The 13,527-nt window shown below is 44.0% G+C and overlaps 1 protein-coding gene across 8 annotated transcripts in view; it reads left to right on the top strand.

Moving 5' to 3' along the window:
• The window catches only part of myh10 (myosin, heavy chain 10, non-muscle), a 107,089-nt gene that overhangs the window by 28,650 nt on the left and 64,912 nt on the right, over positions 1-13,527 (top strand). For 5 of the 8 annotated variants that reach the window (XM_037536362.1, XM_037536361.1, XM_017722086.2 and 2 more), the window contains 3 exons: positions 6,870-6,897; positions 7,848-7,950; positions 12,829-12,858. In XM_037536362.1, coding sequence (XP_037392259.1) covers positions 6,870-6,897; positions 7,848-7,950; positions 12,829-12,858 — 161 coding nt within the window. The remainder of the gene's footprint in view (positions 1-6,869; positions 6,898-7,847; positions 7,951-12,828; positions 12,859-13,527) is intronic. The other 3 variants (XM_037536364.1, XM_037536363.1, XM_017722088.2) reach the window with 1 other exon arrangement.

The raw sequence follows: 13,527 nt of genomic DNA, 5'->3' as shown, positions 1-13,527 counted from the left end.
TCTCTGACTCTGGCGGCTTTTTCATCAGCTGTTTTTGTTTGTTTGTTTTTTAAGATCTCGTCACCTAGAGGTCTATTTGGCCTGTTACTGTGGCAGAAGTCGCGGTGTTGTACCTGCGTTTACTCTTTCATGTTCTGGTCTCTCAACCTTTTCATTCGGTCTCTCGTCTGGTGCTGATGTAGTCTGGAATGTGAGGAATGCTGTGGCTGGTTAATCCTGCAGAGGGGGTGTGGGAGGCTTAATGGGGGGTGCAGAGGGAGGAATAACCCCAGCTTTAATGACTGATCTAGAACCAGTTTTCCCTTCTTCCTCACCACAACCGCTACTATAATAAGCCACACTATAGAACCGGCCTCCAAAAAGAGTGCGACTGCCTTTGTGTGTGTGTGTGTGTGTGTGTGTGTGTGTGTGTGTGTGTGTGTGTGTGTGTGTGTGTGTGTGTGTGTGTGTGTAAATATACACTGCTCAAAAAAAAATAAAGGGAACACTCTAATATCACATCCTAGATCTGAATGAATGAAATACTCATTGAATACTTTGTTCTGTACAAAGTTGAATGCGCTGACAACAAAATCACAGAAATCATCAATGGAAATCAAAGTTATTAACCAGTGGATGCCTGGATTTGGAGCACAGCCCCCATCTGTGGACGTCGGGCCCTCATACCATCCTCATGGAGTTGGTTTCTAACCGTTTGTGCAGACACATGCACATTTGTGGCCTGCTGGAGGTCATTTTGCAGGGCTCTGGCAGTGCTCCTCCTGTTCCTCCTTGCACAAAGGCGGAGGTAGCGGTCCTGCTGCTGGGTTGTTGCCCTCCTACGGCCTCCTCCACGTCTCCTGGTGTACTGGCCTGTCTCCTGGTAGTGCCTCCAGGCTCTGGACACTACGCTGACAGACACAGCAAACCTTCTTGCCACAGCTCGCGTTGATGTGCCATCCTGGATGAGCTGCACTAGCTGAGCCACTTGTGTGGGTTGTCGAGTCCGTCTCCTGCTACCACGAGTGTGAAAGACCACCAACATTCAAAAGTGACCACAACATCAGCCAGAAAGCAGAAAGGTACTGAGAAGTGGTCTGTGGTCCCACCTGCAGAACCACTCCTTTAATGAGTGTGTCTTGCTAATTGGCAATAATTTCCACCTGTTGTCTGTTCCATTTGCACAACAGCTGTGAAATTGATTGTCAGTGTTGCTTCCTAAGTGGACAGTTTGATTTACTTGGAGTTATATTGTGTTGTTTAAGTGTTCCCTTTATTTTTTTGAGCAGTGTTCGTCCGTTTCCTCAGTGTTTTATTGAAGTCGTGCCGCGATGGTTATTTGAGTCTTAACGGATGACGTTTTGTCTGCTACACGCGGATCCGGAGTCTTAGTGCTGGCAGCAGTTGGATGTTTGTCTGTCCTCCTGTGAAGTTATGGGGCCCCGCCCACAGCGCTCCTGAGCAGGCTCGTGTTGCATTGTTGTCTGAAGTATGAAATCTCGACGCATGGATAAAATTCAGAGGTACCGTTGAGAGTAGATCAGTTTTATTGTTTATTTAGTTTGTTTTGAACACTTTTAAAAACAACTCTGAGGTGGAGGTGCCAGTTCTGCCGCCAACGTAACGTCATTAGAAAGCTGAGCGCTCTCAGAGGTGAACACTAACCGCAAGGTCTGTTGGGTCAGCTAAAAGGTGCCTGCGCTGACTCGGGTCAGTTTTGGGTCAGTCGGAGGTGACCGTTCGAGAGTAAATGGAGCAGTAGTTGTGCGGCGCAGACTTTCAGGGTTTTTTTTCGTCCTGATTGTGTTTCAGATGTTGGATTTTTAGTTGGCTGAAAACGTCACGGGGAGAAGCTCAGCCTTTCCAGTGTTGATAGCTAAAGACGCAGCCCTCTGCTCTAATCTGGAAAACCCGTCACTCCCCCACATTCAGACTCAACATCCTCGTACAAATCAACCTAAAACAGCTCGACACAAACACTTCTTCTGTTTAAAGGTAAAATGGGCCTAACATCATGACCACCTCCTCGTTTCTACACTCACTGTCCACTTTATCAGCTCCACTTACTGTATAGCTGCATGTGTTAGTGTGTGTTGTGCTGGTACGAGTGGATCAGACACAGCAGTGCTGCTGGAGTTTTTAAACACTGTGTCCACTCACTGTCCACTCACTGTCCACTCTACTAGACTCTCCTACCTTGTCGGTCCACCTTGTAGATGTAAAGTCAGAGACGACAGCTCATCTGCTGCTGCACAGTTAGTGTTGGTCTTCCTCTAGTCCTTCATCAGTGCTGCCCACAGGACGCCTGCCCACAGGACGCCTGCCCACAGGACGCCTGCCCACAGGACGCCTGCCCACAGGACGCCTGCCCACAGGACGCCTGCCCACAGGACGCTGAGAGTAGAAACAAGGAGATGGTCATGATGTTCTGTCTGATCGGTGTATATGATATCGCTATAGCAGCAAGCAGCTGTGTTATGGTAGTGTAGTGGAGTGACAGCATCTTGATCAGAGAATGAAGTCACTGTGTGTGTGTGTGTGTGTGTGTGTGTGTGTGTGTGTGTGTGTGTGTGTGTGTGTGTGTGTGTGATCTGACCTTCTTTGTGTTGTTTTGTCTGAGTTTGAATATCAGCAATAATTCTTCAGAATTGTGCTTTAAGAAAACAAACACCCAGCTGAGCTACTTAGTGTGGCACTGAGATGCCACAGAACAGTTTGTCAACATATTTGTGTATAATTATACTTTTTAATTGCCGTTAAGCGCACGCACTCCGCTGTTACCCATCCAGCCCATGGCTCAGGACCAGTGGGCTGGTAGGTGGAGCCAAACTGTGCTGTGAGGAAAGCAGCTGGCATGAGATGGGGATTTTACAGTGGATATAGCTGCGGATGTGCTTTCATTACAGGCACTGGACTTTAAATCTTCGTTGTTGATTATTTCGCAGCTCCGGAGCCCAAAAACCGGTGTTCTGTTTAGCCCTAGTTTGGTCTGTCTTCTGTCAGGGCTCTGGGTTCTCCTGCCCTCCCAGGCTTCCGTTAGCGATCGTCTACCGGTCCTGATAAGAGCCGAGACCTTCACAGCAGCTTAAGAGGCTCTGAAAGGAAGTCAAGAGGCCTCTTTAGACTGGACGGCATCTGCGGCTGGACAGATAGTAGAAGCTGTTCTTAGGAAAAGATTGTCTTGCCCACCTGATAGCCGCACGTTTGTGTGACTGAGTTATGCGAAGCTCTTTGGATGGTTTTCTCTCGTTGTGCAGCGAACGGGTCCTCGAAACTTCCCTTTGACAGTTTCCAGAACGTAGGGCAGACCAAGACCTAAATTTAGCTGCTGTCGGCATAAAGCGTCATATCTCCATATTTCTGTCATGTATTTACTTTTTTTTTTTTTTAAACATAACTTGTAAACATTTTCAATTTTTTGTAGGCTGCACTGAAAAAAACTGTTCAGGAAAAACTGCTGTTTTTTTTTTTTTTTTTTTTTTTTTTTTTTTAATTTATTTATTTTTTTATTCTTGGTGCACAAAAAAGTCTAACCTAAGTTCCTAAGTTTACGTTAAGGTTTCTTAAATGATCAGAGGGAAACGCTCATTTACAGTATAGCTGAGCAGATTAAATAGGGATTGAAATGGTTAAAATGAATGAAACTAACCCAAATCAAAACTGCCCAGACTAAATAAACAAAGTAAAATAAAGAAAATAAATAAAAGCTCATATTAGAAATGGAGATGAAATGAAAAGAACAGTGATAAACAAAAAGTAGGTAAAAGAAACACCTAGGATGATATTCAAACATGAATCAGGAAAGATTAAAATATAAATCAATTAAAAATGTGTCGGTGAGTGGAGATTAAACCCACTGAGATGTGCTGATCGGTTGAAGCTCAATGTTAAGTTAGTTTCATGGAATAACTGTTTTAGTTGCTTCACTGATTCAGTTTAAATGGGGCTGCACTGTTTTTAGGCAAGGCAAATTTATTTATACAGCACGTTTCATACACAGACGATTCGGCGTGCTTCATGTAAACACGAGTGAAGCAAAGCGTTCCCCTCCGCTCAGACTCGGCTCAGGAGCGATGAGGTGCGGTCAGTGCTAAACGGGCCGTCCCAGCATCCAGCTGCTCCTCTCGCGGACCCCAGCCATGACTTGCAGGAAGCAGGAACTCGCTCAGCACTATTTCTTCTGCATGTTTCCTCTCGCCCCAAGAGCGGGAGTGGGCAGTTGCCCTGCTGCCCCCCCCAGAGGAACCGCCGGGAAATGCGGGAGCGTTAATCAGTCCGGTCATTCTCAATGGGCTTGGCTTGATTTTCCGTGTCTGTCACTCAGGCTTGTTCTCGGAGAGGCTCTGCTTCCTCTGAGAGGAAATAAAGCTGAAGGTGCTTGTTCAGAGCTGAATCAGCACAGACGCTCCAAGCAGGGGTGGGCGGAGAGGACCGTGTCATTCTGCAGAGCTGAAATGACTTGCTAGATCAGGGGTGGACCTTCGCCTTCAACCATGTGCTTGTGTGTTTAGCAATTTAGTTCTTTGACAGATGTGCAGGTTACCCAGTAGGCATTTGAACTGTATGCTGGTAACAATCTAGATGGTTACTTTCACTCTCTTCCATCCAGTGTTCAGTAATGTGTGTTTTTGTTTGGTGTTTTTATTATTTTATTAAATGGGTAACACCTCTTGAGTAGCTTGCTGTGGTAAAATAGGCTGATATTTGGATCGGTTGTGTTCCTGCAGCGCACATTTCCCATTAAAAACATACTTGGTTTTATCCAACATACTAGTGTATCCAGGGGAAGAAAGCGAGTGCAATGGTAAGTGTTCAAATACTGACGATATCTGATACGCTCAGAAAACCACATGGTGACATAACATGAAGGAATTTGTCACCATAACATTAAATATGTCCTATTGCCCAGCCCTACACTTAAAGATGGTTCTTCAGGGGTTCTTTAGGGAAGGCAGTGATTCAGTTTAGAGCCATGGGTTCAGTGTAGAACAGCAGCAGGAACCCTTTTGGTGCATTTTCAAAATCTCGTCTGAAGTTGATTAAATATTAGTCATTCACGCCGTCAGTGGCGGCTCCTCTCGGCGGATTTCTCAGCTTCACCATCGCGAAGGTGGCTGGAAGACCTCACTGCCTCTAGACGTTTTGAAGGTGCTGTAAAGTCACTGTAAATCTGCTGTGCTGCGAGTCCTGAGGTCCGTCTGTGCTGCTTCGTCCACTCTCACCTGTGCAGAGCCAGAAAACTTGGGAAAGCAGACGTTTTCAGCCCTGCCCAGACACTGCGGCCGACCGTCACCACAAACACAAGACAATACCAGACAGCACCACTTGCTACTCGCACTAATGGAACTGTTTTTCCAGACTGAAACTGTTTCTCTTAACAATTAATATTATGCTACTCTGCCATGCACATTTAAACGATGGTTCTTCAAGGGTTCTTTAGTAAAGGCTGTGTAAAACCATCTCATGCTTAAATGGTTCTTTACATGGTGCAATAGCTCTTCAGATTGATGGGGAATAGGAAAAGGGTTCTGCTGTTACGATGTCCAGCTTGTAAGAAAGGAAGAACCCTTTTTGGTTTTATATTGAACCCTTATAGGGTTCTATAAGGGTTCTATCTATATGGTCCATATAGAACCATATACATCATGTTTTCTGTCAATCTGTAGAACCTTTTAAGCATGCAAATTGTTCTAAGTAGAACTCCTGGTAAACCAAAGCAGTAGATAGTGTAGCTGAGAGGGCAGTTGGTTTCGGTGGAGGAGATGGAGATGGAGAGGGTAGTGGAGACCCGGACTGGGTTCAGAGCACCGCTGAGACGCCGATGGGTTTTCCAGCTGTCTCGTGGGCGTGTGGAGCTTGTGCACTGTTTTCACTGCGTGTTCTGTAACGTGTCGGGCACAAGAACCGGTTCTGATCCTTTTTTTGTTAGATTAATTATGTTATGTTGAGTTTTGAAAGATCTGCTTTTTGTGAGGAGGTTTCTTTTGAGGTCTCTAGGGAATTATCATGACTATCTATGTAACTGAGACTTTTTAAATCCCACAACGGGGAAATTCCACCTCCGCGTTTAACCCATCCGTGAAGTGAAACACCACATACACACTAGTGAATATACACACACACTAGGGGGCAGTGAGCACACTTGCCCGGAGCGGTGGGCAGCCCTATCCACGGCGCCCAGGGAGCAGTTGGGGGTTAGGTGTCTTGCTAAAGGACACCTCAGTCATGGACTGGTGATCGAACCGGCAACCTTCCGGTCACCGGGCCAGTTCCCTAACGTCCAGCCCACGACTGACCCAAACGTATGTAATGTATACATTATAAACGACAGTGCCCTCGTTCCCCAGTGTCTTCTAAAAAGAGGAAGGCCCTAAGAAAAGTCTACGTGTTCTTAAAGCGCAGAACTGTTCTCAGCTTTGTGCTCTTCGGTGTGTGTGTGTCTGTGTGTGTGTCTGTGTGTGTGTGTGTGTATGTGTCTGTGTGTGTGTGTGTGTGTGTGTGTGTGTGTGTGTGTCTGTTCTTACCTAAGAACAAATCCCAGTAAAGCACTGATAAACGTCAGAATCTTCGTACGAACTTTCTAAATGGGTTTCAAAAAAATGTGTTTTTAAGAACAGTTGAATGAGACCCACTGGCTTTAAACGTTTCTTAAGTGTAAAAAAAAGTGTAAACATTAAATTTTAATGTTATTTATTTGTTTGTTTATTTATTTATTTATTTATAATCCATCCAGTTTAATAATGCTGACAATTTTTTTTCTCTTTTCCTTTTTCTCTCTCTTCTCTGTCTTGCTCATCTTTTTTCTCCCCCTTTCTTCTCACCTGGTCTCTGGTTCTGTCATTCTTCTGTCCCTTTTTTTTCCCTTGATCCTCTTGTTCCTTTCTGCCCAGATCGTGAGGACCAGTCTATTCTGTGCACGTGAGTAACTGCTCTGTGATGTCCTTCATGTGGAGTTATTTCTCTGTAGTTATAGACATCGAGGAGTCATGTCTGCTCTGGGTGTTCTCTATCAGGTCCTCTACATGTTTGGCATTGACTCAGTCGGTGAGTCAGAGTGATGCCCAGATGGATTAATGTGCTATAGTTAATACACTTATACAGCCAGAAGCCTCTGGAGTGTGTATTTATCTATATTTAAATATTATAAATACTGACGAAGCACATTTAATAAATTGAGCTCTAGCGAACAGAAAAAAATTGTTTTTGTAAAAATCATATATGCATGGTGTAACTGATACTTTGTATTTTAAAAAAACAGTCACTAAAATGTGAATAAAGCACAGTTTGGCTGTTTTTAATGTAAAATGTTGTACAAAATAAAATAGAAAGCAACATAACGTCTGACCCAGAAAATGGGAGGAGACTTTAATGTTGTTTTTGGTCAAAAGGGGCTTGAATCACACCAAATCACACGGTTTTAAATTGAAACACTCAATTACAAAGAAATTTTGAAAAATCGGTGGACTCCCCCTGTAAATTAGGCTTTGAGCTGCTGAACCTGAATGTTTTCCTTCCTCTCAGAGAATCTGCGGTATGCTCAGCTCCTGCAGCCAAAGCTGAGGCAATAAACACCAGAGGCCAAGCCTGCTCCTCATTACTGACCCAAACCACCAGTTCTGTTTACTTTTGTTTACTTTTAGACCCACAGAAAGTGCTGTGTAGTGATTTATGACCTACGAGCACGCAGGCGCACGCAAGCACAGCCAAACACGGGTTTCATTTCACCGTCAGATTTGATGCCGGGAGTCTGTCTGTGTGTTGGTGTTTGCGTTGGAATGCTCTTGTAGGCCGTACCGGCATTTTGTTGCAGCCTGTTTGTGTCTTAATTGTGATCTTGGGGTCGGGATGTTTAATTCCTCTGTCTGCAGAGGTGAATCCGGAGCTGGAAAAACGGAAAACACCAAAAAAGTGATCCAGTACCTGGCGCACGTCGCTTCCTCTCACAAAGGAAGGAAGGATCACAACATTCCAGTGAGTTTCTCTCCTCCCTCTCCTCTCCTCCCCTCTCCTCTCCTCGCTCTTGCAGGGTCAGAGAAGGACTAGCATGGGCTGATTTGAGGAAGATGTGGTTGATGCTATGAGTCTAAACATCACTCAGGCTTAAACAGCATGTACAAACTACTGGACGGTCAGATTACCGGAGTGGGCTGAAGTTTATATCCCCATATTTTCCACTGTCCAGACCATAATGATTTATCCTGAGGGTGTAACGATACGATACATACGGTCTGTCTTATATCATGAAAGTTTATAATGGTGCGAAGGAGAGTTAAACACAAAGCAAGACCAAGAAATACACAAAACACACAAGGTGACTTTTGGAAATCACTGTCAGCCTGTGGGTTTTTGCAAAATGACCTATAGAACTTCTATAGTTTCATTGGTTAATTAGTTAATTTATATCAGGACATGCATTAAATATGACCAGAGCTATTTATAATGGAGCTGGGCAGTCTGACGGTATCGTCATGGTAAATTACGCCTCTATGCTTTCCTGATCATATTATTGATACTACAGTAATTCAAAACCACCTCCCAGCTGCATATTTAATTACAGAGAGAATATGATTAGTCCTGTAATTAGATTTAGTGCAGTGTGTGAAATTATGGTAGTTATAGAACTTACGGTAGTTTATGATGGTGTTTATGTATATCTGATCCAGCCAGTCGTTGTTTTTGCCGTACCACTCCGCTGTAATTCGTAATAATACAACAGTAACACCAATAAATATAAACATATTTGGGTTCATTGCAAGATCAGCATGTTTAGTGACTAGTTTTAATGACTCTATCAGGTGCCGTATTATCAGTGCAGTGAAATCCATATCATGAGAGAGCCTCACACCCCTGTTCACTTCTATACCTTCTCTTGGTTCAGTTTAAAAAAAAATAAACTAAAAAAATGAATGTTTGGATGATTCATACGTCCACGGGTGGTGTTTATTTATTTGTTTGTTTATTTATTTGTGTTTTTGTTTTTCCAAAGGCGAGTGTAGCCGGAGATTGTAGGAAGCTGCTGTAAAACATTTACAGACAGTGTTCTCAGATAAACCGGCCAGTTTGCTCACCGCAGCAGATTTCACCACAGGCTTCAGCGTCTGTGCTGTCTGTAGTGTGAGTGCTGAGTAACGCTGGAGCGCCTGGTTATTGATTCCAGTTGAAATTGAAAAGGATTTGATTATAGCGCATCGGCGAGTGTTGAATTAGCAGCTGGCCAAGTTTGTCGCCTCAGTTTGTTTATCCACCAGTTGGTCGGGTTTTCCGGCTGCATCGTTGGAGGTCATTATTCATTATTCATACCCCTCGCCCTCCAATAATGTCTCACCAAACATGCTGAACTGAGCGGCCAGCAGAATATGAGGTATATCCTAGCAGGACTGCCTTCCTGTCCAGGCTGGGTCAGTGTAGCGGTAATGGGGTGGACCTCAGCTTTGAAAAATAAGGTTTAAGTTTCTGTTGCACGTCTGAACAGCTTTAGTACACGGTCCTCCTGTTTGTATCGGAGGCGTCACTGACAGGTGGCATGAAAGCTCGCTGATAGGTGGTGCTGATGGAAAATCAGAGCCAGAAAAACTAAAACTAATAAAAACTAAACGTGATGGCGACTCAGCAGCGGATAAGAGCTCCGCTCACCACAGAACACCACAGAACATCGTTGCAGCGTTCACTCCAACGCCCAGTCACTCCACTCCGGACCGTCAGGTGTCCCCTACGGGGGTCGTTTAGCTTCAGTTAGCTAGAACCAAGCCTGTGCTGTGTGCCACGTTTGGCCTGCTAATGAAGTGATGAGGAGCTTAGCTGAAAGTCTGCAGGCCCGAACTTCAGCTGTCACTCCAACACCAGTCACTTGGCTCTCAGATCCTCTGATCGGGCCTCGTTTTAGTCGAGCTTGCGCTGTGTTGTGTGGCTAAAACGCTACGGTGCCAGACGCAGCAGAACAGGTCTGATTTCGGCTCCGTCGGTCACTCAGACTTTAGTTTTTATCATCTGTACTTGAGCAGAGCAGCGGGTAGTCAGTGTGTGGCTCTGTCTGGGTCTGTAGCTGCTCGCTATACTAAGGTTAAGTTCGACGATTAGCCTACAGATCCAGACACCAGAGCAGGTTTCAGGTTCTCCTTTCTGCCCCTTCAGCTCCAGCTGCTCCTCTTCACTGCCCTGGTTGTTCCTCTCTCCTAGTTCGCAGCACTATTGAGCATTTTAGTAGTTTTAGATGGTTTGCCGGTTATTAAAAACGGCTTAAATCGTTCGCTGCGTTTTTTTTAATAAACTCATAAACTCGTCACACAGTTTTGGCTGGTAGAGTGTTTTTGGGCTGAACTATCACTGTAATCTTTAACAGCGGCCTGAGGGACATGCTGATGTTTACGTCACATCGCTGGACGGAAATCCGATAAAGCAGTGAAGTAGTAACGTCTGTCAGCATCGCTGACGAGCTGGTCTGTTTAATACCACCTGCAGTATGATTCATTCAGAGCTTATCTGGAGTAGCCACAACAGAATTAACCCCCTGTCTATGAGAACGAGTGACCAGAAATGAACAGCGGGATAAAGGGCTAAGTGCCCTGAATTAAATAAGTCTGGTGGTTTGAGTGTGGGTGTGGCCATAGCACAAGCCCTGCCCCTCTCTGCCCCCTTTACTCTGGTAGGCTGCACCCAGACACCCAGTTTAGGCACCTGACGGTGGGTCAATTTTACATTAACACACATTTTTGCTGTATTGAAATCGTTACACCCTTAGTTAAATCTGATTAAGTAAACATGTTACTTTTCTTCTAATTGTGTCTTAAATGCTCCTAATTTTCAGCCACTGAAGGTACAGATTTCCTCTTGAAGTGGTTTCCTACTGTCTGTGAATGTCTGTGTGTTATTGGAGGTTCCTGTGCTGCTGTTGATGCTCTCAGTGCCTCATTAACCCTGAGCTGCAGCTTCCGCTGTGTTTAAGTAAAGCCCCACGGCTTATTCACAAAGCATCCTCGGATCAGGAGTCCTCCTGCCCGCGCCGGTCACTCTGACTGCCGCTGGAACGCAGGACTGACCCCGAAGCGGCCCTTAGTATCCAGCGCTGCTTTGTGAATTCAGCCTTTTGTATTAATACAGCGATCCCTGCTCCTGGTCCAGGACACCAGCACTGACTGGTTCTGTTTTTTCAGCTGCTGGTGGGTGTGGTTATTCAAATGAGCAGATATGCACACTCGTCTTAAGTGTTCTTTTACTTAAAGCAGCAGTTTAAATATCAGATTCACTCTTTTACTCCTTTACCTAATCAGCCAAGACGTGTTTGGTGACTGAAGTTTGATACACGACGATGTAGCCAACAAGTAATAGAAGCTTATGGCCCGTCATTTAGCTCAGTGCTCGCTGCATGCTGGCGTACTTACAAGCTTGGTTTAAACAAGGTTTGTTTGTTTGTTTGTTTGTTTATTAATTAATTAATTAATTAATTAATTAATTAATTACACTTTTAGTTTTTAACACAAGTAGACATGGATGTAAAATGTATACAATGACCAACACCAAAAAGAAAGAAGGGGAACAGAAGCAAACAAAGGATCGAAAGGTCTGTAGTTATAAAACTCTTATCAGTGATCGTTTAAAGATACAGCATCCTTGCGTTTATTCCCTGTGGTGTCGTATGTCGTCCGTTTTCACCACTTGTTACCGACTTCGAATGAGAAACGTATTTGCCAAGTCAATTTTTCTAGTATATAAATTTGTCTTTCGGTTTCCACCCACTGTCCTGTTGAGGGGCCAGTTTGCTGCTGCTTTATTGCTGGAAGCCTGACCTTCCCTCAGGCTGTGGTAAAGCTGGGACGGCACCTTAAATTTCGTCCCACTACTACGTCCAAGGCTGCGTTTAAAGACCTGAAACGTTGTGCATTTTGAATTTCAGTTGTAAATAAAATCATCGTTTCCCTGTTCTCGATGATTCTACATGCTGCAGGATCTGCTTTGTTCCCCAAGCTTGAGGTTTTAGGTAATCTTGAGCAGAGCTGATAATGTTAAGCTCCATTAGCCTCACAGTGAGCACCGTGCTACTTGTTTAGATACAGGAGCTGAGTAATGTGCATTCTGCTCGTTGGTGGGCTGTAAGCTTCTTTAGCTTCTTTATCCGCATAGATGAATGAATTCAGTGAGGTGTAAACCCATTTTACACCAGATGCGTTGCGTACGATATGATCCCGTATTAATCAGTGTAGCCTTGCACACTGGCTGTGCACATTGCACGGTGGTAACGCGCGTGCGAAGCGTGAACGTGCACTTTATGCGTGTGCCATTTCTATTCACACACAGTAAAATATTTATGCTGTAATACACAATTTAGGCTAATAAACAAATCAACAAATCTTTGACGGGTTGATTTGAAGTCCCTCAATTAGCTTAATGTAGTGAATCCACAGGTTCCCTCTGCGTTTAGCTCTAGAGCTCCTGGCTCGTCCGTTTTAACCTTGATTTCTTTATGGCATCTGCGTAAAGTTTATATGAGTAATAATCAGACAATACAGATGTTTATATTACATGAAAACGCAAACAACTGCTTTTGCCTCACAACGCGTGTTAAGCTTGTATCGGTGGTTGGCTACATTACATGTAGGGGGGGGCGCGACTGGGGTAATCTGAAAACTCTGAAAAAGCAAATTACTTCCAGTAAACAGAAGTTTGGATATCTGCTTATTCGAAAAGCCGCGTTCGTTCCTTGCTGAAACTTCTGAACTCTAAACTCCTTTAAAAGTTTCATGTGGTAGCACAGAGAGGGTCTGCGTGTGGAGGAGGATCGTGTGTTGTTGGGGGTCCTGGACTGGGATTGAGCTCCATTCTAACAGTCTGCATTTGTTTATTACATACGAACAGCCAGAATCTCCTAAAGCAGTGAAGCTCCAGGCAAGTTCCTCTACGCTTCTCCTCTAAAGCTCGCATGCAGCACTAACCCGCCGCTCAGCGCTGAACCCAGCCGGTCCGGCCGCTCACGCCTCTCACTGTTTACAGGGGGTGTAAATCTCTGAGCTGAATACAGTTAGTCTGCGACTCACTGCATCAAATAAAACCAGAATTTGATCAACTTCCGTCTTTTTGTTCGATTCAACATTCGTCTTTTCAGAATGTAAAAATTAATTTTAATGTCTAAAATTCTGCCTCGGTTTCATCCGTTTGAGGTGGATTCAGACGGACTTTTCTAACAAAAAACGTCTGTAAACTTACTCGGGATGCACGTTTGTCTTTGGACAGTAATGATGTACGAATAGGAATGGAAGAACAACTTCGGTCAGTAGTGAAATATAGATGAAAAAAAAGGCGGGTATTTTTATGATGACCCACCAGAAATCTCTTCTTTAATAAGTGGGAATAATAATAGCAATAATAGCAAAGATAATGGTAATAAAATAAATAACTTGTTATAAAAAAAATTAAGTGATGACTTTATATTGACCCCAAAATTAGTTTGGATAATAATAATTTTAATATAAATAATTGTAAATTATTACACACTAATTTTACACTACATAATTTTAGCATTATATTTTTAATTAGTTCCCTCTCCTTGTTTTAATG

The sequence above is a fragment of the Pygocentrus nattereri genome, chromosome 30 (genome assembly GCF_015220715.1).
Source record: "Pygocentrus nattereri isolate fPygNat1 chromosome 30, fPygNat1.pri, whole genome shotgun sequence".
NCBI classification, from domain to species: Eukaryota; Metazoa; Chordata; class Actinopteri; order Characiformes; family Serrasalmidae; genus Pygocentrus; species Pygocentrus nattereri.
The sequence above is the reverse complement of the archived record's forward strand: the minus strand, read 5'-3'. Positions and strand labels throughout refer to the sequence as shown.